Source organism: Hippocampus guttulatus, chromosome 7 (assembly GCF_054856545.1).
Source record: "Hippocampus guttulatus isolate MCC_2025c chromosome 7, RoL_Hgut_1.0, whole genome shotgun sequence".
In the NCBI taxonomy this organism is placed as follows: Eukaryota; Metazoa; Chordata; class Actinopteri; order Syngnathiformes; family Syngnathidae; genus Hippocampus; species Hippocampus guttulatus.
In genome coordinates, this window is record NC_141267.1 from 19,250,410 (window position 1) to 19,276,750 (window position 26,341).

A 26,341-nucleotide genomic window follows, 5' to 3' on the forward strand; every position below is an offset into this window, starting at 1 on the left:
CTAATTTACACCAAATTCATGTTGCTTGAATGAGCAAACGGCAACAATATTGTACGGATTAGTGCAATTGATAAGAAAAAAGTAAAATATTGATGGTTTTTGCAGTTTGATAATCAAAATTAAATATTTCACTCTGTAGTTAATGAAACAGCCAATTAATGGGGAATTTTAAAATCAAAGCATCTTCCCTCCACTTTCATGGAAAAAAAGCACATTTGAGTTTAATCAACATTTTCATTTAAAAAAAAAAAAGTGGTTCAATAAATTTACCGAATACAAAAGACACTTCCAAGAAGTGCAAGGTAGACATTTTAATAGTGAATGTGTGTGGCGACGCAATCGCTGCAACAAAACATGCACCAAAGTACTGAACCAATTACAGAATCCGCTTGCTGTTGTGATCAGATGATGTACTTGAAGCTGAAGGTGCTGTCACATGAGAGTCGCTTGCCTTTGCAGCGGCCGCACAAGTCCTGCCTGTGCGGACGCTTGGGGTCCACGTGGCGTTGTGTTAAGGCACAGCAGCAGCGGGCTTTGTTGCAAGTCTGGACACAAGATGATGACCGTTTATTCATGACTGACAAGCTTTTTTTGTTTGTTAAGTAAACTTAAGTGGCTCACGTGACATGTGATGTCCTCCACACGGTACGGGTTAAATTCCTTTTGGCATTTCCTGCAGTATTGTTTGAAGTAAACCTGCAAATGCAGCAGTGGTGGTGGGTGGTAAGGAGCACTGAACCACATCAACACACACATACTCCCAAGTTCTCACCTTGTTGGTTCCCTGAACGCACCACACGTAAGCGCTTTCCCATCTTAAGTTGCACCCTCGGCAGTGATAATAGCCGTACTTCTGCTCTAGAAACTGAATCAAGACCAGACAAATTTCTCATCAGTATTTTTTTTTCTTTTAATATGCAACTATTTTCAGATTGATAACATTGTCGCATAAAAGGTGCACGGTTTAAATAGGAGTTTGCCAGTTGTGCGCAAAGGGTATTAAGGTTATATCAAACTATTATATCAAAAAAGTTTAATTGTTTCTGAAAATGTTGGTCTGCAATATTGTAGGGGGGGGGCTCGCAAAACGAAAGTAAAAAGTAAACCTGAGTGCATTTACCTTGAATAAATACAAGCGATCTTTAATCTGTATAAAATACATTTCTAGCCCCCAAATTTGACAAATTAATTATACCTGGAAGCGAACTCTGGCTTTTCCCTTCGACACGTCGTCTACGGCGGCCCCGATGTCTTCGCTTTTCTGCCGCTCTTCTGACTTGAGCGGCTCGGACAGTTTCTCCTTCCCGCCTTCCTTTTTCTTCTTCGCGGGCTCGTCCTCTTCCTCTTCCTCGTCACCCGGCTTGGCGGCAGCAGGCTCCCCGGGCGGCGAATCCTTGTCTTCCGCCACGAAGCAGGTAATGTTTCGGTAAGCGACGGGGGAGTAGAGCGCCAGCGTCCGCGGGTACCGCACCACAGCCTTGGGACTTCCATTTTCACCGGACGTCACAGAACTCTCGGAGGACTTCTTGCGCCGGAAGTCTCGCTTCATGGCGACGAGGGTTCGCGGTCCGAGCGAGCACTGTACCGAGGCGTCCCGTTTGGGGTTGACCTGCACGGCCACGTCCTTGGTGTTTGCCTTGCGGAGTCTCGGCGTGAGCTTGGGGTTGATCTGAGACAGGATGGACTTGAGCTGGGCCCGCTGCTGGTTGTTGAATGCCTCGGAGGCGTCGCCATAGTGGGACAGGTAACTACTTTTGTACTTCCACGGAGCCTCCTTGGGCCGGTAACGGCCCATATAAGGGTTGTGGTTGTAAGATGGGTAGAAATAGCGGTCGACTGGCTCGTCGCCGTATGTTGCCATTTTGTTAGTTTTTTCTTTTTTTTAATTCAACCGCCAAGGCTCCAGGTGACCTAATTTAAATCGCACGTGTGATTGATAATTAGGACTGATTCAAAACAGGTGTTTCCCGCCAAAAGTCAGGGGGCGTGTCCAGCAGTCAAAAGAGGGACGGCTTTATTGATTTTTGTAAGTTCAATGTTTGTACATGGTGATCATGTTGGGAGCGGCGACTCACTGTCAATGGCAATTCATTGAAATTGAAATTCAACCAATTTTCATGACATTTACTTCTTTGTCAATCCCAAAACGTTTGCTATAAATGTAATAGTATAACAAAATATTGAAATATTTTACCTGCAAAAGGTTATTCTCAGTGTCCTTGTTATCATTATTCGATTTCTGCGCTCAAATGTATGTAGCATAATGTGCCGTCCTCTTTTGTTTTTGGTGCATCCACACACGGAATGTGCTGACGCCTGGGTTACAAAAGTTTTTTTCAATGGTGATGATGCCTCATCTGTACATATCTGACCTATATGTCGTCAAAAGCCAACAGTGCTATTTATGCTTTATTAAATAAAAAATAAATAAAAAACTGTCTTATACGAAGATTAAAACTAAAATTGATATTTGCTGCCCTTATTTTTGTTCTCTTCTTTATATTTGTGGTTAACTTATTTTTAGACTTGTGGGGCCGTTGAGAGCATTAATACTTGACTTTAAGGTTCTTGATCCAAGAAAGAGTTTACATCTGTACATTTTTAATTTCCTCCATACATTTTTTTCATATACACATTGTACAACTGTTCACACACAAAATGGCTGATTGTTACATTCACAGACTGATGTGTTTTCACGCATGATGATGCTTTTTTTTTTAACTGAGAAAGATGCGTGTTCTTTCCGCTTGCAATTGGCAATCGAATATCAAAAATATGAGAATATCACATCTGAAGCCTTGTCACTGAGTTTAGAAAATCACAGAGTTGCAAGAGCCACTGGAAGAGTCACAGAAAGGCATAGAAGTTGAATCTGTAGAAATTTTCATGGACTTGTGAACTTTGCCATTCAACTCACTGTTACAGAACAAATAGTTGAACAAAAAGCACAGCAACATTCAGCTGTCAACAAAAGTTGAAAGAGGTTACGGAAAGGTCAAATTGAGTTCTGCAAAGATCAAATGAAGTTCTTCTGTAAAGTTCCCGTGTGAAAATCTTCAACCTGAAATTTCACCCGCCGGCCAAATATCCCGAACTTTTTCTGAGATGTGATGCAAAATCTGTCATTTTCTTTCATTCGCCTTTTTAAAAAAATTCACAATTGCCAGTTGAAAAGGGAAAAACACGCATGATTGAGGCCTTCCATGCATCAGCCCGTCTTATATTGTTTTGTTTCTCACGATGTCACACTAACTTGTGTTTGTCAAACAGGCGTCGGGTCCGGCGGGCAGGGGTCCAGCATGATGGTGTTCGGGTCGCTCACCGTCACCGCCCCATATGAAGCGTCAAAGTCGACGTCCTCATCCTGGAAGCGCTGATACGTGATGTCCGTGTCTTCGCCGTCCCGCCGGGCCGGCGGCTCTTCCTTGCCCAACACCCGCCTGCGGTACGTCCGGTACGCCAGGATGAAGACGCCCGCCTCGGCCGCCTGGAAGAGCGCGTAGAGCAGCGGGAACATGTACATGCCCCCCATCAGCTGCGGCGGGAAGGCCAGCTTGAGGATGGCGGTGCACAGCTGCACGTTCTGGCAGCCCGTCTCCAGTGAGACGGCGCGGCGGCTGTTGGGCGGCAGGTGGAACAGCACGGCCAGGCCGTAGCCCGCCGCGTAGCCGCACATGGGCATCAGCAGGGCCACGACGTAGACGGACGGCGGAATGGCCGACAACAGTTCGGGGCCCAGCATGGCTGCCGTCAGGATGAAGAGCAGCACCAGGGTGATGAGCAGAGACCACAGAGACGCCTGAAGAGACACCAGCGCCGCATCAGGTATGCTCATGTGTATGATGAGTACACATAACATGAAGTAGATCTCACCAAATGACAACTGCATCTTTTCAAAAATAATGCTCATTTTTGAGAGGTAGTCACTTAGTACCAATATAGAATATTTAGTACAGAACTAACATATATCATTTTAAATAAATAAATACATACATAGACCCACAGTGTCCCGTCACAGGTGAGCTATTTTTAGAAGGCACCCATGTTGTCCTTGGGGCTGACTAGTACCCACGGGCACCATTTTCTTTTTTGGTTTGTGTGTTTTTAATGCATCTTATTCCGAGAAAAAAAAGAACATCTCTGACTGTTAACATGACGTCAATATACTGGTTAGGGTCAACATTTCCATTGATGAAACAATTTTCCGTTTACATGCCTGAGCAGACAGAGTTAATCTCGTAGAGGTGGTAATTGCATCCAAACCGCGACATACGGACAACGTCATGACGCCATTAACACTTTTACTTTCTACTGAACCGTCAGCAGACTTTACCCAAATATTTTGAACTCCCGGTAAAGTAGAGAATTCACACCTTCAAGACGGTGTCGGCCACACGTGTGTAGCGGTAGCGCAGCATGACACCGAGCCCGATGGGGATGAGCGTGCTGCACAGTGTCAGGATGATGGCGCCGAAGGGCATGAGGTTGACCACGGGCGTGTTGATCCATGCGCGGCTGTAGATCCACAGGCACAGCGGCATCAGCACCAGCGCCAGGAGCGTGGACGAGATGGTCATGATGATGCTGTTGATAGGGAGACCCGACCGTCAAATGTTATGCACGCTAGTTTGCACCTTTGGTAAAAACTAAATCCAGTGGACCACACTCTATCTAGTGGACCACGAATAGCGAAAATAATTGACACTCCAAAATTATGACCAAAAAATATTTTAAATAGTAACAGAATGTAAAGCAATAAACAGTTTATTTATTATTATTATTACTCTATGGACTGTATGTGTGCTGTGAAGGGGCGTGGCCTGGTGGGGAAAAAAAAGCCACTACGGTAAACTCCACTCTATTGTGGGTTACGGGTTTGCGGCCTACAAGTTTCTGTTATTTGGGGTGCAATCCCACTTTTGGCCATTTGGTGGCAGCAGAGTAGCGTGTGTAGCACTAAATCTAAAAACATGTAGTATCATCCCAATTTTACTGAAGTGATTAGAATGTCACAATCCTCTTCAGTCCTACTTTTTACGCCTACAGAAAGCAATAGTTGTTGAGTGATTTTCTAATGTACATCTTTGGGCATGATTAGTTTGTTCGTTGAGGGTGGGGGCATGATTTTTCAACAAGACGACACATAGGAATCCTGCACAGTCTGCTTGCTTCCACATCACTCGCCTCAACCATCCATGGTTACTCGCCGTATTGATGAGCCTCAATCCCACCTCTTTGCTTTCCACAACAGCTTCCACTGCTGACTAAATCACATTATCCTCATATTGGACATCCTCACTGGTGTCTTTCCACTCTTTGACGTCACATTTTATTTAAAGCAATACTGTACTTGAAAGTTTTCTGTTATATTTAGATCCATTCAAGAGGTTTTTAATCATCAAGGTATTTTTGTAGGAATGTAATATTTTTGGCATTTTTTTTAATACCCTTCAATGAAGAATACTAACAGTTATAACTAGGGATGGGCTACTACCAATACCAGGTGTTTGTATTGGGCCAATACCGTCCTAATATCAATGTATCAGGTACTCGTGAAGGATGCCAATACCAGCCACGATAATTATGGCCCAAAAAAAAAAGATCTGACTCACGTAAGTCTTTCTTGCCAGTAGTTGGGTGCTACACTGCGGCTGTTTGACACAATGATGCTTCATTACATGCGTCAGAAAGGCAGAAAGTTATTGGCTGAGAATTATCTGTCATTGTGTTCATTGAAATGTTATATAGTGGTTTTGGTATTTGGTATCGGTGAGTACTCGTACTGGTATCGGTCTGAAAAAAAATGCTATTGAACATCCTCATAGCATAACATTATTATTGAATGATTATGATAACATTATTACAATTTTAATTAGATGCAAATTACATTATGTGTAAAATCGAGCTTGAAAATTGCATTTGTATTCATCTTTATGTGTTCTGTCATTTAACGGTCGATTTTAATCTTTCGTCGAAAACGGATGACGTCAACAGCTACTTTTTGCGTAAAAAGTGACGAAGAAAAAGTTGCCGGGAGTACCTGAGGTTCATCTCCCCGTGCACCAGCAGCGACATGATGTTGGACAAGTTCCCCCCGGGGCAGCATCCGCACAGTAGCACGGCCATGGCGGCCACGTCGTCAAGAGAGAATGTGAGCGCCAGCAGGAAGGCCACCAGCGGCATGATGACGAACTGGCACACGACGGCCAGCAGCACCCCGACCGGCCGCCGGATGTGCTCGCCCAGCTGGCTTACGTCCACCGTGCAGCCCAGCCCCAGCATGGTGAAGCACAGCACCAGCCCCACGAACACGTTGATGCCGTGGTTTAACGGCGAGTCCCAGAAGGCGGGCACCAGGCTCAGGACGTCGCCGGCAGAGGGGGGCTCGGACGGAGGCGAGCCCACCTTCAGCTCCGAGCCGCCCGGCGGGGGGGGTTCGCTGGAGTTGGCCATGGCGCGGCGTCGCTCGAAACTCCTCGTCGTTACGCACGGCTCGCTCGCTCGCTACGGCGCCGGGGCGAGAGGACGCGACGGTGCCATGGTTGGCCGTCCGCGCAGCGCGACAGCCGGAGACGAAGGACCGAGCCCCGGCGTCCCGGACCCCCACTTTTATAGCGCGCCCAACCCGCGTGGATGCGTGTGGGGCGTGCGTGCGCACCCGAGGGACGCAACCATCGCTGCCCCCCCCCCCCCCCCTGATCGAGCGTCATCCAAGTCTTGGAGTCAAATCATACACAAACGCAACTGATGAGCGACGAGCGCATCCGAGTGCGTTTAATCGAGTTGCTCAATTGGTATTGACACTCGGAAGTGTACGTTTTGGATCACGATCAAATCAGGATTCAACTCGCCCATCCATCCATCCATCCATCCATTTTCCGAACCGCTTGATCCTCACTAGGGTCGCGGGAGGTGCTGGAGCCGATCCCAGCCGTCTTCGGGCAGTAGGAGGGGGACACCCTGAATCAGTTGCCAGCCAATCGCAGGGCACACAGAGACGAACAACCATCCACGCCCACACTCACACCTAGGGACAATTTAGAGCGTCCAATCAACCTGCCATGCATGTTTTTGGAATGTGGGAGGAAACCGGAGCACCCGGATAAAACCCACGCAGGCCCGGGGAGAACATGCAAACTCCACACAGGGAGGCCGGAGCTGGAATCGAACCCGGTACCTCTGCACTGTGAAGCCGACGTGCTAACCACTGGACTACCGGGCCGCCCAGGATTCAACTCGCCTTAACACCAAATTGATATTTTGCAGAGGTTGATTCATATTCAATGGGAACATCTTTTAATTCATACCTACACTTGATATTGTGAAAATACGAATGCAATTTCGATGTATGATTTTATTTTTCGTTTTAATATATTTGGGGAATGTGATTTCTGTTAGCTCAAAATAGTATTTTATTGATATTCACTTTCACTTAATTTGCTGTCGTATTCACTGTCCTCTGTATGTTAGATTTTGAACAAAAGTTTGGAAACATCTTCCAATTCAATGTTTTGATATGATTTTAAAATATCCAGAATCGTAGGGAAATCCTTACTGACCTCATCCACATTATTTAGGGAACTCTTTTGGTAACCCCCCCCCCCCCCAAAAAATGTGGAGCGAAACAGAATATCTTTTATAATTTAGCTTCTTCAAAGATTATGCATCTTGGTATTTTCTCAGTCAGCCTTATGATGTGGATGCTGCTTTTTGACCTCGAATGACTTTTGGCTCACAGCTCTGCATTATCAAGAGTTAGTAGCTCGACTTTCTTGACCTTCTTATGTGTTTGGGACCATTTGAATCTGTCCGACGGTGCTTCCAAACTTATGACTGGTACCATAAATAGATACAGGCGCAGGAAAAAGAAGCCGTGAAAATAAAGTGTGGATCCTTTACACAAAGTGCACCGGGCTTTAAAATAAAATAAAAGAAATGGCGTGTCGCTTTTGTTGCCCGCCATGCTTTGGTTTTTTTTGTTGTTGTTGTTGTTTCCCACTCTGTATAATAAGCATGTGTTACCAAACCACGAGTATATTCTCATGGTGAAATCTCAGCGTCTCATCTGCGTGTATCTGCCACGTTTGTTTGTGTGCCCGCAGACGCCGGCCTGCCGCTATCAGGCGCCGACATCGCGCACAGGAAATAAAAGCAGTGACGTCTCGCCAGGAGAAGACGGACGGGAACAAGACGAAGAGGAGGAGGAGGAAGAGGGTGACTCAGGGCTGTCGTCAGCCTCTTCAAACGCAGCCAGCATCAGGTATGTCATGGAAGTACGTTCGAGTCGTTTGATATCCAGCTTCAGGTCCATGTACTAGTTTGCTCTTTGCCCTCACTAGTAAGTAATGACTAAAATATCATCAAGAGAAATAGATTTTTAAAAAAAAATCTCATCAAAGGAATGTGGAGAAAAAAAAAGGTCTAACCTGGATTTAAACGCTTTTACACTTGGGGCAGCATAACAGCTAGTAGCTGCTTCACCATGTTGTTTTGAAGCCTGGGCTTCCACAAAATGACCCGAAGTTTGCAGACCTCACAGCCTCACTGGGTTGACTATTCAATTAGCATTTTCCAGGACAAATGACCCCCCCATTTCTGCACACCATTAACGCAACATTGGTCTGGTGGGCTCTTTATGCCCGTCTTTCAAAGACGGATGCCCCTTCGAATGGTTTGCTGACCCTTGACGCCCCCCTTAAAATGGAAATTAATAGTATCAAATAAATGTTTAAACCAGCTTGCCAAAGCTACCTTCCAGTTTCTAGTTGGGCACAATGCACTTTCACGCGATGCGCTTCTTTATTTTTTTATTCTTTGATGATGTCACTGCTGCAGTACAAGAGGGCGAACTAGACAGCGAGAGAGAGGGAGAGAGAGAGAGGGCACGGATTCAAATAAAGTCTGATGAATGAGACAATTTTGAGCTGATGCCAATCTGCAAGCGATGCTGGAGATGCGCTCACATTGTCAGACCGTTTTTAATAACAACGCTCAAAGTCTCGACGCACTAGGACTGAACGGTTTTGAAAAATATGCTAATGGTGACCCCCCCCCCCCCCCCCCGTCAATATGCGATTAGTTTTATTCCAGGTCCCCTTCCCATGTTAATCTAGACGCCATATAAATAAAATAGAATACAAATAGATATTTATGTATGTATAAGGTGAGCAAAGGCTAATCTGTTTTTGCGAAAAATGTATTAAAAAATGTACGGGGAAAAAAAAACAAGCTCATGAGATTTAAGATTAAAAAATATATATGTAGAAGGTTCCTCAAAGACTAAATTCTTTGCTTTAAAAAGACTTTGCCAAGTCCATTGAAGAATAATATATATATATTTTTTACGAGGTTTGCAAAAATGTGCACATAAGATTAATTGAGGGCCAAATTGTCTTTGATATTTGTGAGACAGTCCGCAAGGTTCATCACTGTGGTTGTTTCTGAAAACATGGAGCGAAGATTTATCCGAGACTTAATTTGATATATGCTAAAATGATATTAAAAAAAAAAAGCTCAAAGACCAGATTACCTTTGCTCGTTACGAAAATGCTGAAGAGAGATGAATTTTGCTCTCAAGTTGTTCTCCGTTCCCAGAAATTCCATCATTATTATTCCTGGTACGCTTTCACTTTTTTATGAGTCGCGCCTTCAATCAGTGGATTGAAAGTGACTCAAAGGACAGACAACGTGTGCACTTTCATGGAAATGGGCAAGATAAAATATTGTAAGACATTTTATTGGATTTCTTTTTCTTTCAAAATCAAAAACCGTGATGCTGCCCAGAAGATGTTGCCAGTTTTGTCTTCTTTTCATGTGGTGAAAGAACAATGAACAAAAAAAAAAAGGGTTTTGAGCTTTTTATTTGAAATGTGACTTTACACAGGGGGAAAAAAACGGTCATGTTTGTGGCTTTTAAAAAAGGTCAAATAACAAAAAAAAAAAAAAGTGTCACAAAAGGTGTGGTAGCTGTTGTTGGTCTTTGTATTTTTTATTTTTATTTTTTGCAACATTCGGTCCAGCTTGCCACATTCCTGTCTGAGGCACCTCTTGTCTCTTTTTAAATAAATAACTTTTAATTTACACATTAGATATAAATATGAAGGCGCATAGTCAAACTTTTTTTTTCCTCCTCAAAGAAATTATAATCAATGTAACTCATTTCTATTACAAAAATAAGCAAGCAAGCAAATCAATAAAAGCTTTGCAAAACCATAAATTGGCACCAAAATAAATATACAAAAAAAAACAACAACACAATAATAAAAAGACACTTTAAAATTTTTAAATCAGAGGCACTAGTTCATAAACGAGCCACCACACCGATGAGTACAAACACCGGCACACAAATAGAATCATTCTGATAACCCTCCTTTTTTTTTTCTCCTTAATTTAATTTTTTAAACATTGATGACACATTGAGAATTACTGTGGGGATTTAAGGAACCACAAAGGGGACATATTATGCTTTTACATTTTTTTTAACAATTTAAAAATGTTCCAAGTATCTTAATAACACGTCTGTGGGATGTTTTAATCACAATAGACTAAGATTTCACTTTGAGGTTCTTTTGTTTCATGCTAATGAGCCCATGCTCACCCGGCACTTTTTGTTACTATGACGACCCGGCCGGGGCTTTGGTAATGCCAAGGCGAACAGCGACGAAAAACAAAACCAGTTAGCGCTTCATTACATTTTCAGTGTGCAGGAAATCTGAAGACGGAATTATATTCAAAAATAAAATTCCTATAATATGTCCCCTTTTATGTTCATTGACTTGACACAAGCTAACGAAAGGCCTGAGGGGCGCCAAAATGGCCGCCAGCGTCAGCAAAACAATCAAGGCTGTCATGGTTGAAAGGAAAGGGGGGTGGGGTGGGGGGAGTCGTCGGGAGTGTCAGTGCCCGAGTTCTCTATTGTCAACTCATCGTCGGATCAGCCTGAGCGCTTCACACCGGAACTGAAACCCCAAAAGAATCAGAGCACTTACATCTCGAGACGAGCCTTTGGGAAACGTTAAAAAAAATGCTTTGGAGCATTAGCGATGCAAATTGAGGTTCAAACGGACATTAGAAAACGTATTGAAAAAAATACTGATATTGACAGCTGATGTCTTTAAAGGATCCTCCGTTGTTGGGATGCAGATTCGCGGTATATTTTGTGCTCTTTCTGGATCACCGTCAAATTCCCGCCAAAGGAAAGTAGTACTTGACATCAGTCACTTGAGTGTGGACTGCTTTGATTTAGATTTTTATTTTTATGTCAGACTTCCCAGTTTTCTTGAATGCAGCATATGAAGTCTGTGCCTGTGTCATCACTGAAGACACGCTGACCTGGCGTCTCCCGTAGGAACGCGAGCAGCGTCAAAACAATGGAGGATCCCTTCAAATCATTTTCATAAATAAACTTGTGCATTCTCTCTCTGGTGCTTTTATTTTCCGCGAGGAAAGATTGTTTTCAATATGGCGGCCACGCATTGGTGCCATTGCAGAGGTCCCGCTCGCCGATGTCATCATTGTGGCATCTTGCTGATGTCATCGTGGTGGTCGCTCAGTGATAATGACGTCATCGAGGTCATTATGGCAGATGTTCAATCGTACTAACATCGCCACGGTTACACGAACGTCATCGCCGTCACGGTGCCTCGCCGACATGGCGGTTGCTCGCCGATGTCATCGAGGTTTCTCAGTGACATAAGCAATGGCACGATGCTGACATCAGAGGTCACATGCCGTTATCATCATCATCATCATCGAGGCATCTCGCTGATGTCATTGTGGCCGACGCTAAATGATGACATCGTCGAGGCGTCTCGGCGATGCCCTCACGGCAGTCGCTCGCTGTCATCGTAGACGTTGGTCGCCGATGTCATCATAGGGGTTTCACAATGACAACATCAGTATCTCGATGATGATGATGATATCATTGAGGATACTCGCCAGGGTCACATGGAGGTTACGCACTGTCGTCACGGTCGAGGTGTCTTGCCGACGTCGTCATGGCAGTGGCACGATGATGTAATTGTCAAGGCTACTTCGCTGATGCCAGCATTGGGATTCCTCAGGTGGGTTGAAGGTGTTTGGTGACATCATCTTAGAGGTTGACTTGATGATGTCATAACTCCCTCAATGATGTTGTGACGGTCGCTCGCCGATGTCATCATGGCGAGTGTGCAGTGACGTCATCACAAATGACGCTTGCTGACGTCCTGTTTGAGGTTTCTCCTTGACATGTATGAAGGCGTAAAGAAGGCGTGGCGTTAAAAACAACCGGCGGGGGCTCAAATTGAGTGCTGTGGCGCGGCGTCCATGGCAGAGAAGGCTGAGTTTGTTCTTTGGCGTTCTCGTCTGCCTCTCTCTTCTTCTGAATTGCGTATATATCTTTTAATCTTTCTTTTAATATTCCTGGGACATTGTGACTGGAAGAGTCATCAAGGTGGATAAAGTGCCATGCAGTCCAACTCCTCGAGTGACTGACGGTTGGAGTAGAGCGCCCTCTGCTGGGCAAGCGGCTAGTAGCTTTCCCTCAGGTTGTCCCTGGTGCCGCTGTAGATGCGAGGAGCAGGTAGACTTCTGGAAAAAGGGGGAAAGCCGCGTTGAACGCTTGTGCCCCCCAACAAACTCTACATTGTCGCTAACTTTTGCACACCTTGGTGGAGCAAAAATGTACGGCCACAGACAGCGATAAAATCAAACTTGCGCATAAGCGACAAATAAAATTTGGCATCGTAAACGTTTAAATTATGTGGTATTCAAACATAAAGTGAATTATTTTCTATAAAATAAATAGTGAGTTGACTTGTGTGTGTGTGTGCATGGTTGTTTGTCACTGTATGTGCCCTGCGACTGACTGGCGACCGGTTCAGGGTGTGGTCTGCCTTCCGCCCAATGTCAGGCTCCAGCACTGTGGTTTGAAAAATGTTCCAAAAAGAAAACTCTTGCCAAAAGCTGTAAAATGGCTTAAGTCTTCAAGAAATTAAAAATAAGAAAAATACATTTAAAAATGTCCCTACCTGCGCACAGGCTGTGCTAGCTTGCTACGAGGCAGAGGGATGCCGCCACCCGCTGGGGCGCTGGGGCGAGGCAGGCCGCTGCGGGGCGGAACCAGGGACCGGCCGGGCGTGGTGGTAGAGCCTGCGGGGTTGGCCGTGGCTTTGACGGGCTGCCTCAAGGCCAGAGGCGAAGGCGTGGCCGGCGTCCGCAGCTTGCTCGTCGGCGGAACTGATGGGGAGGAAAAAACGCAAGTTTCAAAACGTGACGCGACACTCACGTTTGCATGAAAATGATCAATGTTGGGTTTTGAGAGCCAAGCATGAGGGATGTCTTCATCAACCACGACCATCACGTTTATAATGTTTAGCAATGACAAAAGAGCCAAGAATAGACCTATCATCTACACCGCAGGTGTCAAAATCAAGGCCCGGGGACCAGATCCAGTCCGCAACAATTTGATGTGGCCCGCAAAAACAGATTGATGGATGGTTGGTTTTGAAATCAGACAACCATTTGTGTGTCGTTTGCAAAATCTCAACGCTCAATGTGATATTTCGGTATCGATTTTCAGCAGGGATCATGAAAGTTGACATACATGATGTGCTTTTGCGGGCCACATAAAAAGACGTGGTGGGCCAGATCTGGCCCCCGGGCCTTGAGTTTGACACCCGTGCCCCTAGTTGGTGTTTTCTGTGCTCATTCCATGAAGTACTAAAGATGCCACAAGGTGACGCCACAACGCTGGCTTAATAGAAAAATAAGTAATTGGTGTCAAAGAAGCATGTTGAAGTGAGTGAGAGATGATCTTTGTATCTCGAGAAGCTGAGATTAGCTTCTTTTTTTTTTTGCCGAAGTTACAAAGTGGCTCTGTTGCATGTGTCTGTTTTTGCTCTGCTGAGTGGCGATAAACTGAATCCAGCATTTATTTTTGTAAGAGTAATGTTGTCATGTTTAAAAAGACATTAACATATAAGATATAAGATAAAGGGGCCTTGGTGGAGGTCTGCTTCTTGCGATGCGTCAATCGAATGAGATGCACAAACCACACCGAGGAGCCATGACGACAACGACAACAAAAACACAAAGATCGGCAAGCCGTCAGTGAAATACTCACTAAAGTCACCTTCGTCGCCAAAGCAACAGGAGAGTGGGACTAGACAATGACAACACACACACACGACAAAGACACAAGCCTTAGGTCGGTCTGCATGAAAAACTCGCGTGATGTGTGGCAACGGGCAACGTGAAGTATCCAAAACAAATTTGGGACTCCTTGGTCGCGGAAGCTTGATTGGTTAGTTAAAAACAAACACGGGGGAATTCCTCGAGGTGTGGCACATCCACGTGAGAATCTGTGTCATGGTACACTGAATCAGCAGTTTGGGGGGGGGGGGGGGGCACCTATCCTCCAGTCAAAAGTAAAACAATGTATTTTTAGGCTAGCATGCTAGGCTAATACTGTTGAGCCTCACGTCTATTTTTGGTCATAACGATACAGACATTTAGGTAACATGGCTTCATCGTTGTCTGCATGGTGTTGATGCTTTATGATCCTCTCAGCTTTAAGTGCTTTGCTGCTATATTGTGGCTTCTATACCCAATTAAAAAAAACACCCTCATTTTTTTTCGGGGGGTAGGGGGGCTTATTTGCAATTTTTTGTAGTAACAAAAACCAGGGGGCTCACTGTCAATGGGAAAAAAAATATTTTCTAAAATTTGGAAATACCTGCTTTTGGTGATGTTATGTTTGTCCAACAACATAAGCATGTTTTGCGATACTCTGTTGATGATTGGTGTTATTTTTACACAGGTTTTTTTTTGTAAATGTGTTCTGTATTTTTCAATTATTATTTTAATGTGGAAATGTTCTAGATGCATTTTTTTTTTCTTTTAATCCAGAACTAAAGAAAAAAAATTTTGCCATGAAAAAAACGATTTTTTAATACGTGCCATTTGTTGGCCACTGATAGAGAAGGCATTCCACATTTATTTGGTTTGGTTTTTTTCCCCACTTTTGTTCCGACTTTGGCCTTGGCAGGGGTCTGTGGTCTAACTGACCGACACGGCTATTTAGCCTGTCGAGCCTTTCTCGTACTCATCATGTAATTAAACCGAGTACCGGTAAACTACAACATCCCATCAGCCCTTGCAGTGGGAGAGTGTAGGATGTCAGCGAGCGTTCAAGCTGCTTTGGGCCCGTTACCTCGCCGGGCCGTTGGGCTTTGGAGGTGCTGTTTGCTTTTGGGGGTGGAGTGTCTTGGGAGCTGAGGCGCTGCTGTGGACACACACAACACACACACATACTGTCACGCTAACCTGGGAGGACTGCCCTTTGCAATGTGCTCGCAAGCCTTTAGATGGCGCCGCAGCCCAAACAATTTGCCAGCCCGTAGCTCCGTACAGCAGTAGGAGGGAGTCGGTCAGTGCCACATGCCAAAGCCAAGGAAAAGATGGAAGACATCGGAGGACTGATCCCATATGCTTGATGTGAAGCTTAAGGTCCATGTACTGTACTAGTACTCTCTTTTTCCTCAATAGTTATAAGAAGATTTGGAGACACTACTAGGCCGAACTAATAGCCCCCTGGATTCTTGAAGTCAACCCAAATCGCCCACTGGTAGCTTTGCTCACTCGTAAAGCGCCATACAGTAGTGGAAGACATTCTGGTTTTAATTAATCTTTTTTTTTTTTTTTTTAAATGCGACGCTCCCAAACCTAAGTTTGACTGCCACTGTGTGACCATTAAAGTGCGATTTGTGATTAGGCGAGTGAGTCGGGGGCGGGGCCAGTTGAAGGGGGAAGAGCATTGTGAGCATGTTTGCTGAATGAAGGATTGTTGTTCTGTTTGTTTGTTTTTTTGTTTGTTTTGTTTTGTTTGAAACATTAATCTTCACAATAAAAGAGGACTGCCGCTAGTCTTTGTTTTGAAACACCACAATCTATATCGTCTGTCTTTCCAGCGATCCAGGAGGTCGTTTGGTGAATCGGCTGACAAAGAGGATTTAAGGCTGTTTGGCGGCTCGCATTACCGTGTGCCTTTTCAGATCATTCTGCGTTTATTACATTTCAGAATAGACTTGCATAGCTGTCAAGCAACTGTGGGCTACCAATCGAAATGTTTTTGTTGTCCCCTATTTCAACATGTTGGAGGCATGTTGATTCCAGCCAGGCATTTGTATTGCGGATGCAAAAACAACTCAAAGATTTTACCGGTCCACTGAAATGTATTACTAAGGAGAACAAAAGCAGAACATGGGTCTTAAAAAGGATGTCAAGGATATGAAAGAAGTGCCGAAACGGCTTTCCAAAAGGAAGGATTCTGATAAAGATTGTTTTAAAAAAACGGAGGGGTCGGGGGATGTAATCCCGACAGGTTCGAAGCATGTTTAACAAATGGCCTCAGACCCCTGCGCTGTGCCACTTGGACCAGAAAGAAGGATTAAGAGCTCCGGGATTAAGAGGAATACCGTTAACTTGATCCCACGTTTAAGGATTACATCAAATGGATTGCCGAGGCTCTTGTGAGGGGTTCCTCTAATCTTAGCAAGTACATTAAAAAAATAAAAACTCATTGATAAAGAGACTGGAGGATTTCCTGATGTGCGTGCGGAGAGGGGGGGGGGGGGGGAAAAACGAGAGCCCAAAGCTGGTGACGCGCGGCATTGTTTACCAGCGCTTTGAGTTTTAGTTATTTTGTGGGGATTGACAGATGTGATCATGTTGATGGCTGTGTTGGCAATCATTCGCTCATTTTCAAATCTGTATCGGGGTGATAATAGTTTGGGATTCTTTATGTTAGTTTTTAGTTTATTTTTATTAGTTTTTGTAATTGTGTTTTTTAATATATGGAATATTTGTCGTGTAAAATCAAAAAAAGCCACATGGTACTGTGTAATAAAGTAAACTACAATTCTCAAACAAATGTTTGATCGTCCTACTGTGGACAGACAATATATCAAAACTCACAGGCATATCTTCCTTATCCTCTGCAAAAAATAAAAAATAAGACTGACTGAAGCTTATCGAGTATGTTATAAAGTTTTGATGCATTTATTATCTTGCCTCCAGGTGGCCAAAGCATGAACCCTACAAGGACTACGATGTGAGGGCGGAGCACAAAAGAAGAGACAGCTGCAACTGCAATTTCTTGTTAAGGTGAGTGGGCTCACACAACGCAGTCACCCACACGCATTGTGTTTCCACACTTGACTATTAAAAGGGGTTAACTTCTTTTTACACTTGAGCCACAACGACGACTCGGTTCCTCTCGCAATATAATGCTGCTGTAAGATGTTTAAAAAAAAAAGAAAGCTTGCCAGGAAAGAGTTAACATAAACGTGCAGGCATTGAGTGTGTGTGTGTGTGTGCTGGTACTCACGAGCTGATTGGCTCTGGTGTCTGGGAGATCCTCCGTTTGGCATCTGCAGGTTGGACTCGCAGCTTCGACTGTTTTTAACGGGCTCGGGGCCCTGGGGGGGCGCCGCGTTGGAACGCGTGAGGTTGGGGAGACTACGACGCAGCTTTTCTGCGTAAGGAAGAGAGAACGACGACTTTCAGGCATGTTTGTTGTAGCCAAGCGGTACTGGGCCGCACAGGGGCACAAAGTTGCCCAAGCAAAACAAGAACTTCCATTTCCAACAGTTTATCTTTGGGATATGGATTTATTATTATTATTTTTTGTAATGACGACGACCTAAACAAAATGCCTTTTTTTTTTTTTTAAATTGCACAAACTATTTTTCTTAACTTTTGATTCCAAAACTAGTCTGTCTATCTGTTAGTGGGGCCTGACCATTTTTTTCATTTGTTTTTTTTTCTGGCAGATGCCAATTCCAAAATTTTGTAGAATAAAATTCAGAGCCAATCAATCAGTCAATTCCTGAATTAATTTAGTCACAACAGCTTCTGATTGAAAACTTGACTACAATGTAGCCTGTGTGAAAAAAAGAAAATAAGGGGGGTTGGCGACAACTGAGGAACCCCACCCACCTTCGTTCTTGACCACATTGGTCTGCGCGTCGTGGCCCTGCAGCGAGTGGCGCGGCTGCTGCAGGCGGCTGATGGCGGGCTGAGGCGAGCCGCGCCCGTGACCGTAGTCCACCGAGCGGGCCGGGGAGCGCGAGCGCGGCGAGTTGCGCGGGGAGGCGCGCGGCGAGTGGCGAGGCGAGGGGCTGAAGCGGCTGGCGGGTAGGTGGAAGGCCGGGTGCGCCGCCTCCTCCTCGTCCTCCAGGCTGTGCGCGTCCAGCTCCTGGTCGCTGAAGGTGCTGCGACGCAGCGAGTGGCAGGACGAGCCCGAGCTGCGCCGGGAGGCCGAGGCGGCGTAGTCCTGCCTCAGACCTGACGGCGGGCACAAACACACGCGCGCGGTTACCCATCTGGACCTCTCGCAAATTTCGATCCGTCAGGTTATTTGAGTCACAGCGGACGGCAAGCGCCACTTACTCTCTTCCTGCATGCGCGCCAGAATCTGGACGTCGTTGACATTGTTGAGCTTGTAAGTCGTGGAAGAGCCCACCGAGTCTTCGTCCATCTCGGAGGTGCTCAGCTCGCTGTCCACCGACGACTGGGGGCTGACGGCCGGCGGGTTTCTCTCCGCCGCCGCCGCGTTGCGCTGGTGCGCTGCGGAGGAAATGCGTCTCGGCTTGAATTGTGTTGTAAGATTTCACTTCTGTTACGTTTGGAGCTTCCTCCTAGTGGCTTCCGTTATTGGCGTATCACACGAGGGCCAAAGTAGTCTTTCAAGATAAGTGTTAGGGTTGCTTGGAAAGTTACAAAGTAAGGTTTCAAGACAGGATTGGAGTTTTGAAGTATGTTTCAAAATAGGGTTTCTAGCCGGGGTTTGCGTTTGAAACGCAATATTCATGGTAGGCTGAGAGTTTCAAAGTCAGGTACTGTATGTCGACAGGATTAGGGTTTGAAAATAGGTTTTTAAGACACGCTTCGGGTTTCAAGTTAGGTTTTTGTGGCTGTTTTAGGGTTTCGGAGAGGGTTTCAAGGAAGGGCTTCAAAGTCAAGTTTCAAGATCGGGGTTTCAAACCAGGGTTGGGGTTTTCAAGTCAGTTTCAAGACGAGTTGACGGCCAGCGTTCAGATTTCAAGTTGGGGCTTCAAAGTAAGGTTTCAAGAAATGATTAGGATTTCAAAACGGGGAGTTCTACGCGAGATTCGAGACTCAAGTTCAGCTACGGGTCCGTGTTATTACATCAGTTAATGGATAGACAATATTTCGGCTCCATAAAGAGAAGACTCGTTTCCTTTGCCCGCCTCCTTTGTGGGACAGCGCGGGCAGGGTGGTCTTTTCCATCGCTAACCACATAACGTGTCAATCCAAACCACAAACAAGGCGGCGCTTTGTTCCGGGGCGGTGGTACCTGCGTTGACGGGCATCAGCTGCTGCCTGACGATGGGCACCTTGCTGGGCGTGGAGCAGGGCGAGTTGAAGGCGCTGCTGTAGGGGCTGCTCGCCGCGTTTGGGCTGTAGGGGCTGCTCGCCGCGTTTGGGCTGTACGGGCTCCCGTAGGTCACCTGCTGGTTGTAGCAGCTGCCGTAGAGGCTGCGGCGCTTGTTGGCTGCAAGCACACACACACACAAATACGTCGGAATTTTGATTGGCTAATATGGCAGATTGTAAGTTTTGTTTGTGTTGCTTTTAAACCAAGCACACTTTGCCTTTTGACCCAGAGAACTGCGTGAATGAGTTTTTTTTTTTGTTTTGTTTTGTTTCCCCAAAGCGATGTAAACACGATATCATCTCCCGAGGGTTCGCCGTACATAAAAGCGAATTCCACAGACACACTCCAACATCTTATGGCAAGTGGAGGCCATTCAAGTCCGGGGGACCGCAACAACGCTTAACAGTGTCGGCCCACAGTCGCTCGGCCGTCTGCCGCGGGGGTTTATTAAAGCGTATGGCGCGCGGGAGTCAATGGAGAGCTTTCAAGCGAGAGCACAATGGAGGCCCAGTGTGAGCTCTGGTGTCCTAAGGTCAGCTTCTAGACTCCACGGGCACGTCCTGTTCTTGTCCTCGCAAACACGCGTTCGAGAAAGATCATTTCCTGCAGCTGATTTTTCTCAAAATTCACTCAGTAGCACCCCGGAGAATGTTTGAATAAAAATAAAAATCACAAGGACCCACGCCCAAAATAACCCAAACTTGAACAGTAATTTTGCTCCTTTTTGCATGAATTTTGACAAAAATCCTACTCAGGTTTTCGCCCAAATGCGTCTGCGGCCTTAAAATGAGTTGCGTTGGAACTTTGCGGGGTCTCCGTGTGAAACGGGGCTCATGTGGATTCTCTCGCATCGACAAAGGAGTCAGATTAGTTCCCTGCTCTTGCTGGCGTCACCCACCCTTCGCCACTCCCACATCAGCACGCATCCGTCATGCAGCACTGTAAACATGGCACTGAGATATTTTTTGCCAAAGTCATGATCCGGAACATCTCCGCGCAGTCAACAGGTCCGCTGTACGTTCCCACAGGGATACGATTTAAATGTGACGGACGCCCTCATGGGAACCGAGGAGCTGTCCCCGAACTTTTCGTAATCAGCCGCGATCGCTGTCGCTTCGGGCTGAGAGCGCATCGCTGTTAGCGTGGTCACGCCACACCGGGGACGAGAGAACCCTGAGGGGGATTTCACGCCGAGGAGGATGCAGAGGAGCTCGGCTTCAGCACTCCTCGTGCTGTCAAGTTACACAACAAGGCCGGCTTGGTGGTTCGTGGCTGAGGCTCTCCTACTTAGCTGATATTTAGACAGTATATATAGAAATTCATGCATGTAGTGTTTCGTACATATTTATGTGTGCGTTACAGACAGCAATTTTCAACCAGGCAAGGGAGGCGGGGAGCAAAAAGAAAAGTATCGAGTCACTCACGCTTGTGAGGCCTCACAATTATCTCAAACACGTCTCCTCCCTGTTGGGATGTGACTAATGCCTGCCGGCAGATGAACAACTGGCTCCTCGTGTGTGTGTGTGTGTGTGTGTGTGTGTCTGTGCGCGAGTGTAAACCAAACAGCTCCCATCTATCGTCTTCCCTGCAGACGCCGCATTTCCGTGGCTAACAACCATTCCATGGCAACGACGTTTCCAGGCGTCTGTTTAAGCGAGCGCGCGTTAAGGGAGTGTGTGTCCGTGCGTGTGCGTTTTGTGGAGTCGGCGGCGACGCGAGGGGATGGTTCTGCCGGAGGGGTAACGTGATCCGACTTCCACACCTACAAGGATGAGCTCACTTGAGATTTGCTCGTCCTCTTAGTCATCCGTCAGCGGACCGTGTTCGCACTCAGCGGTCATCCCCCCGGGTTTTGTGTTGCGAAATCTCGTTGCGTACAACTTAGATGACACTTTAAAAATCAAGGTTTTTAAACCAGGCGGCCCGGTAGTCCAGTGGTTAGCACGTCGACTTCACAGTGCAGAGGTACCGGGTTCAATTCCAGCTCCGGCCTCCCTGTGTGGAGTTTGCATGTTCTCCCCGGGCCGGCGTGGGTTTTCTCCGGGTACTCCGGTTTCCTCCCACATTCCAAAAACATACATGGCAGGCTGATTGAACGCTCTAAATTGTCCCTAGGTGTGAATGTGAGCGTGGATGGTTGTTCGTCTCTGTGTGCCCTGCGATTGGCTGGCAACCGATTCAGGGTGTCCCCCGCCTACTGCCCGAAGACAGCTGGGATAGGCTCCAGCACCCCCCGCGACCCTAGTGAGGATCAAGTGGTTCGGAAAATGGATGGATGGTTTTTAAACCGTACGGCGAGAAACTGCAAAAACCGCGCTGCGCTGAACGCATCGTACAGAACGAGAAGTTTTGGGGCCGTGATCGGATCATACTCAACTGCATTGGAAGTATGTGGTCTCGGAAAAAGATGAAGTATAAGGGTGTGTACCTTTAAGGGGCGTAGCCTATTGAGTAACGTCGGGAGCTGGAGTCGAGTTCTGGGAGCCGACAGACGTTCCGTGTGATCATTCTCATATTTTATTTGTGTGTTTAAGCCAGAGGTGTCAAACTCATTTTAGTCGAGGGCCAATTTGGAGTTACATCTTCCCTCGGTGGGCCGTTATGACAGCGAATCCACAAATTGATCACTTGTACAAAACAAATTAATAGATTACTAGTTTTGAGATCAGTAAAGTCAATTCTAATAGTTTGTTCAATTATTGTTCAAGTGAGTGTAAACAGGGTCACACAATTATTGCAAAATCTCAACGTTATTTATGACATGCCAATTTGACATTTCGGTACAGATTTTAGCAAGTTGACACACATGATTTGCTTTCGCGGGCCACATAAAATGACCTGGCGGGCCGGATCTGGCCCCCGGGCCTTGAGTTTGACACCTGTGGTTTAAGCCTTTTCGATCGGCTTTCCTTGACGGATATAAGAGCATGACGACAACCCCCCCCCCCCCCCCCCACCCCACACCCTCAAGTGACAGCATATCTAAGGCTCGCTCGCAACGACAATTTCGCCTCACAACACAAAACAAATGGAAAACCTTGACCACTGTCCAACCTTCAGCAAGAGCGTCACACGACCGCATACCGCTGTCAAAATGGAAACGCTCAGTTTAGCCACGAGGACGTGAGAAGTCTCCGAGCCCCCCTCGTCGATGGGGGAGCACTATATTTAGCGGCGGTCAAAGCGTGCAGTCATCACATTGGACGTGAAGCGTCGAGATGTAGACGCAGAACAAATTGAAAATACTTGGCGGCTTACCCGACATGGTCAGGTCCAGCCTGTGGATGAGCGAGCGTTTGGCCAGTTCCATGTCCGGACTCGGGTTGTCCAGAGCCTGGCGGCACCACACGACGGGGCTCAGCGCCTTCTGCAAGGGACTGTTTAGCTTGGCCTCGTACAGCCTGAAAATACAACATCACACCAAAAGTGGGTTTAATACCCAGTCGAGCGTGGAAACAATCTGGTTTTGGCATGTCTTCCTTGCAAGTCGGATTATGATCAGCGGAAAAAGTACTCAGTGGACAGAACATTTAAGATTTAATACAAGAGCGGCGGCCCGGTGGTCGACTGGTTAGCACGCCCGCCATCAATGCTATTGTTATCGTTATTAAAACACACATTTATAGGATTCCTTTCCGTAACTTGGAGGAAAATAAAACGATTCTTTTTTCACTCCCAGTTGAAGTTTAATATAAAACATAAAACTGACAAATCGAGATTTATTTTTTTTTTTTCGTTTCCTTTGCAAGCTTCGCCAGAATGCATTTGAAGGCAAATTCCCAGATTACAGGGAGTGGATGGCAGCAGCCGGTTTAATCTCTGATCGCCATCGGATCAGACGCAAAAACAAAACAGACTCCGCCGATCCACTTCGGATCTCCCAAATAATGTAAACATCGTGTGATGCGATCGACAGGAAACACGTCCGTCAACATTCCTGAAGTTACATTCCAGAAAACTGGCAAGTCGCAATACATAATCATCCGTCAATTATATATACTTTCTGCTATCGAATAGAAGACGATTTATTTGTTCTGCCCGTCATTATAAATTGCTGGCATGGATAGATGACCACAGATACATTATTTGTTATAAATAAATACATTTCTGATCAATTCGGCAAAATGTGATCATTTCCGACGGCGCGTCAACGTGCCCCGGCACACCGGTTGCGATTCACTGGGTTCTTCGAAGCGAGCACGCTTTGCAACTTAGAAAAAAAAATGTACGAGTGAGCTTTCTTTTTCCTCAAAGTGATGTTATGTGATAGTCTCGCATTTCTTGACAGTGAATGACGACAAGATACTCAGGAGTACTTTTAAAAAGTGTACATTAGACATATGGGAGAAGTGAAACAACAACAACAAAAATAAATTCTAGTCTCTCACAAAGGTGAATTTATATAAAGTGCCCCCCCCCCCCGCCCCCACTCCCTCTCCCTTGTATGGATGCACGTTTGGGAATAACCCTGCTTTAAATTTGCTCTTCAAGCGTCATCTAATTACATTTTTGGTCGCCAGTTCAGTTCTGGAGCTCCACCTACAGTGGCTGACTTGTGTTTGTTTGGCTGCGGGGAATTCTGAGTAGGAATGTAACCATGGCTGCCGGGCAGGGGAAAAAAAAAAAAAAAAAACAACTGCTGCACTGCTGGAATGAGCCGCAACGTGCACGTGTAACCCAGCTGTGATTCTCATTCAACAAGTCACTTTGTGTTGTGTTCGTATTTTTGTCTGCGTGTATGCCAACGTCATCTCATGACAGTAATTCGGTACTGTGTCAGTTTTGACTTTGGCTGTGGCCAGCTCTTCATTTTGGGGGGGGGGGGGGGGGGGGGGGTTCTTTAAGGGACGGCCAGTTACGTAATTATCATTCTCATGGACTGAGAAAGGAAAAGTACATTTTCAGTTTGTCGTACTTTACGTTAGTCTTGACTTTTGCCCGGTGTACGAATATGAGAAAAGTACATCGATACTTTGCTGTCAAAAATCTAACAACACTATGTCTTTTCAGTATCGGTACTTTTGCGTAGTTCGGCAGATGGTTCTGGTTGCAAGTAAACATTGCAGAGCAAAATGTTTCAACCAACAATACAATTTTCTAGCCTGTGCTGTATATCTGTGAGCGGCAACACGAAAAATACGCGCATCAGTTTCTTGATTGTGCCACGGCGCCAGTAAACAATTCTGGAACTAACAGACTATTGCACGAAAGGACATTTCAACTGGATGCTATTTTCTCTCCGTTGAATTCAAAAGGCGTTAAATCCGAGTCCATTAAATTGAGGTTTCACTGTACATGGCTACACAATCTATATGCATCCATGGGGAAAAAATGTGACACCACCCTTGTTTCTTCAGTTCTGCTTATTTCGAATGCCTAATACAACGAAAGGTCGACCAAGACCAATATATTAACGATTGAGACATTTTCCAGGTTTTAGGCATTACGTGTTTTCTTTTGTGGCACTTATTAGTCACCTGATATACTTTTAGTGTCACCAGACATAATCATCAAGAAATTGACAAAAATATGGCGGTCGCATCATTTTTTTCCCCCATTGTTGCATATTAGGAGTGCGCATCTCTCCAATAAAACACGATTCGATAACATGGGGCATGATTCAATTCATCATGGGTAGATTTTAAAAAAGTGGAACGATTTGATTTTTTTCAGTTCCATGCACTCACATCAAGTAAATCCACAACCGTAAACACTTGCTTGATGATTAAAAAAAAAAGTTTAAAAATCTCAAAGTGCCCTGGCATCCTTCCACTTTTCTGGATGGACCCCTCGGGAAAAAAAAGTTCGAACACTCCCGATCTAGTCTTGAGCCACAAACAACAGGTTTCGGATCAATAGTGTCGGTTGCGTTTGGGGGCTTCGGGCCCATGGCGCGTTCGCGGACCGCCACCACCCGGCAGCTGTCGTCCCCTACTCACCAGCTGTCGTCGTCTTCGTGCAGACAGTCCATGTCCTCCAAGTCCAAGACGTCCACCTGGTCCAGAATGGACGTCTCGCCGTCGTCGTCCGAGCACCGCGAGTTCCGGGCCGACCCGGACGTGGCAGCCGAGGCGCCCTCGCTCTCGTACGGCCTCTTGAAGCTGACGCCGTCGTAGGAGAGCCGCGGGCTCCGGCAGCGGCGGTTCTCCAACAGGTCGCCGTAGCCGAACCCCACCCCAGGGGCGAAGCCGACCATGTCGCCCCCCGAGAGTAGCGCCGCTGCCGACGGCGACGATAAGGACTCGTAGCCGGCGCTGTGGGGTCTGTGGTGGGCCGACATCATCATGGAGCGACCCCGGAGCTGCTCGTTCTGCTTCTCGAGCTGCTTCACCAAATCCTGGAGCTTCCTCACCTCCAAGTCGGCGTTAATGTTCGAGTTGATGTCCTCCATGGTGGTTCCCTCGCTAACCCTCACTCAGCGCCCCCCGCCCTCCCCGGGGGAAGAAAAGGCGCTGGTCCGGGGCGGCTCGAGTTGATCGTCGGTTCCTTGGAACTCCCGCCCCGTCCGCGACGATTTCGTGTCCGCCGGAGAGACGTCGTTCACCCACGGTAATTGTTTGGCGGAGTTAAGAAGCTTAACATTGTCTTGCGGGATCGTCGCTCCTCGGCCATTTCCACAACACACGTCACAACGTTTGAGACAGGCTCTGGCAGCTGACGTCACCGCGGACGGGGGCGCGCACGTAAACCAACACCTATTTGCGCGTTCGCGACAGGAGGGGGGGGGGAGTTCCTGTTGCGCAACTTTTTACTCTCCTCTCGATGAGTATTTTTTGTTTTACATTTTGTCTGCACGATATTTCAGTACAAATGGGACACCTATAGCACAATTCCGCGAATATAAAATTAAATACGAAATATACGTTTTTAAATATGTAGTCCACCGGCAATATTTCATCA

At 46.3% G+C, this 26,341-nt stretch overlaps 3 protein-coding genes and 1 long non-coding RNA gene across 8 annotated transcripts; 1 reads left to right on the plus strand and 3 right to left on the minus strand.

Annotated features, from left to right (window-relative positions):
• Positions 1-296: 296 nt before the first annotated feature.
• Positions 297-1,861, minus strand: zar1 (zygote arrest 1). The gene is made up of 4 exons (XM_086115566.1): positions 1,196-1,861; positions 773-865; positions 622-696; positions 297-545 (listed from the first exon to the last, which is right to left on the minus strand). Exons 1-4 carry the CDS (start codon positions 1,859-1,861, stop codon positions 402-404), a joined length of 978 nt encoding a protein of 325 aa, XP_085971692.1. The 3' UTR covers positions 297-401.
• LOC147202897 (uncharacterized) lies at positions 1,372-17,145 on the plus strand. 2 transcript variants are annotated; one of them, XR_015101372.1, is made up of 4 exons: positions 1,372-1,744; positions 3,271-3,825; positions 8,103-8,260; positions 17,059-17,145. It is a non-coding gene; the product is annotated as an uncharacterized LOC147202897 (long non-coding RNA). The 2 variants fall into 2 exon arrangements; XR_015101373.1 differs by lacking the exon at positions 17,059-17,145 and adding an exon at positions 13,021-13,111.
• slc10a4 (solute carrier family 10 member 4) lies at positions 2,582-6,563 on the minus strand. The gene is made up of 3 exons (XM_086115565.1): positions 6,041-6,563; positions 4,374-4,584; positions 2,582-3,799 (listed from the first exon to the last, which is right to left on the minus strand). The coding sequence occupies exons 1-3, from the start codon at positions 6,451-6,453 to the stop codon at positions 3,263-3,265; spliced, it is 1,161 nt and encodes a 386-aa protein (XP_085971691.1). The 5' UTR covers positions 6,454-6,563; the 3' UTR covers positions 2,582-3,262.
• Positions 9,845-26,096, minus strand: slain2 (SLAIN family member 2). 4 transcript variants are annotated; one of them, XM_086115561.1, is made up of 10 exons: positions 25,381-26,096; positions 22,700-22,842; positions 19,361-19,558; positions 18,433-18,609; positions 17,980-18,327; positions 17,369-17,515; positions 15,194-15,265; positions 14,105-14,143; positions 13,011-13,218; positions 9,845-12,570 (listed from the first exon to the last, which is right to left on the minus strand). In XM_086115561.1, the coding sequence occupies exons 1-10, from the start codon at positions 25,830-25,832 to the stop codon at positions 12,510-12,512; spliced, it is 1,845 nt and encodes a 614-aa protein (XP_085971687.1). In that variant the 5' UTR covers positions 25,833-26,096; the 3' UTR covers positions 9,845-12,509. The 4 variants fall into 4 exon arrangements, with proteins under 4 accessions (XP_085971687.1, XP_085971689.1, XP_085971688.1 ...); XM_086115563.1 differs by lacking the exon at positions 15,194-15,265; XM_086115562.1 differs by lacking the exon at positions 14,105-14,143.
• Between the last annotated feature and the right edge of the window lie 245 nt (positions 26,097-26,341).

What these genes read in the sequence shown, in the direction of transcription:
- zar1 (XM_086115566.1), bottom strand. Translation starts at nt 1,861, where the DNA reads ATGGCAACATACGGCGACGAGCCAGTCGACCGCTATTTCTACCCATCT. An exon ending in AAGCCAGAGTTCGCTTCCAG is followed by an intron (nt 866 to 1,195) that starts GTATAATTAATT and finishes GTCTTGATTCAG; the next exon opens with TTTCTAGAGCAGAAGTACGG. An exon ending in TGGAGGACATCACATGTCAC is followed by an intron (nt 546 to 621) that starts GTGAGCCACTTA and finishes TCTTGTGTCCAG; the next exon opens with ACTTGCAACAAAGCCCGCTG.
- slc10a4 (XM_086115565.1), bottom strand. Translation starts at nt 6,453, where the DNA reads ATGGCCAACTCCAGCGAACCCCCCCCGCCGGGCGGCTCGGAGCTGAAG. An exon ending in CACGGGGAGATGAACCTCAG is followed by an intron (nt 4,585 to 6,040) that starts GTACTCCCGGCA and finishes CCCTATCAACAG; the next exon opens with CATCATCATGACCATCTCGT. An exon ending in TGGCCGACACCGTCTTGAAG is followed by an intron (nt 3,800 to 4,373) that starts GTGTGAATTCTC and finishes GTGTCTCTTCAG; the next exon opens with GCGTCTCTGTGGTCTCTGCT.
- slain2 (XM_086115561.1), bottom strand. Translation starts at nt 25,832, where the DNA reads ATGGAGGACATCAACTCGAACATTAACGCCGACTTGGAGGTGAGGAAG. An exon ending in GGCGCGCATGCAGGAAGAGA is followed by an intron (nt 18,328 to 18,432) that starts GTAAGTGGCGCT and finishes GCCCGCCGTCAG; the next exon opens with GTCTGAGGCAGGACTACGCC. An exon ending in ACACCAGAGCCAATCAGCTC is followed by an intron (nt 15,266 to 17,368) that starts GTGAGTACCAGC and finishes GTGTGTCCACAG; the next exon opens with CAGCGCCTCAGCTCCCAAGA.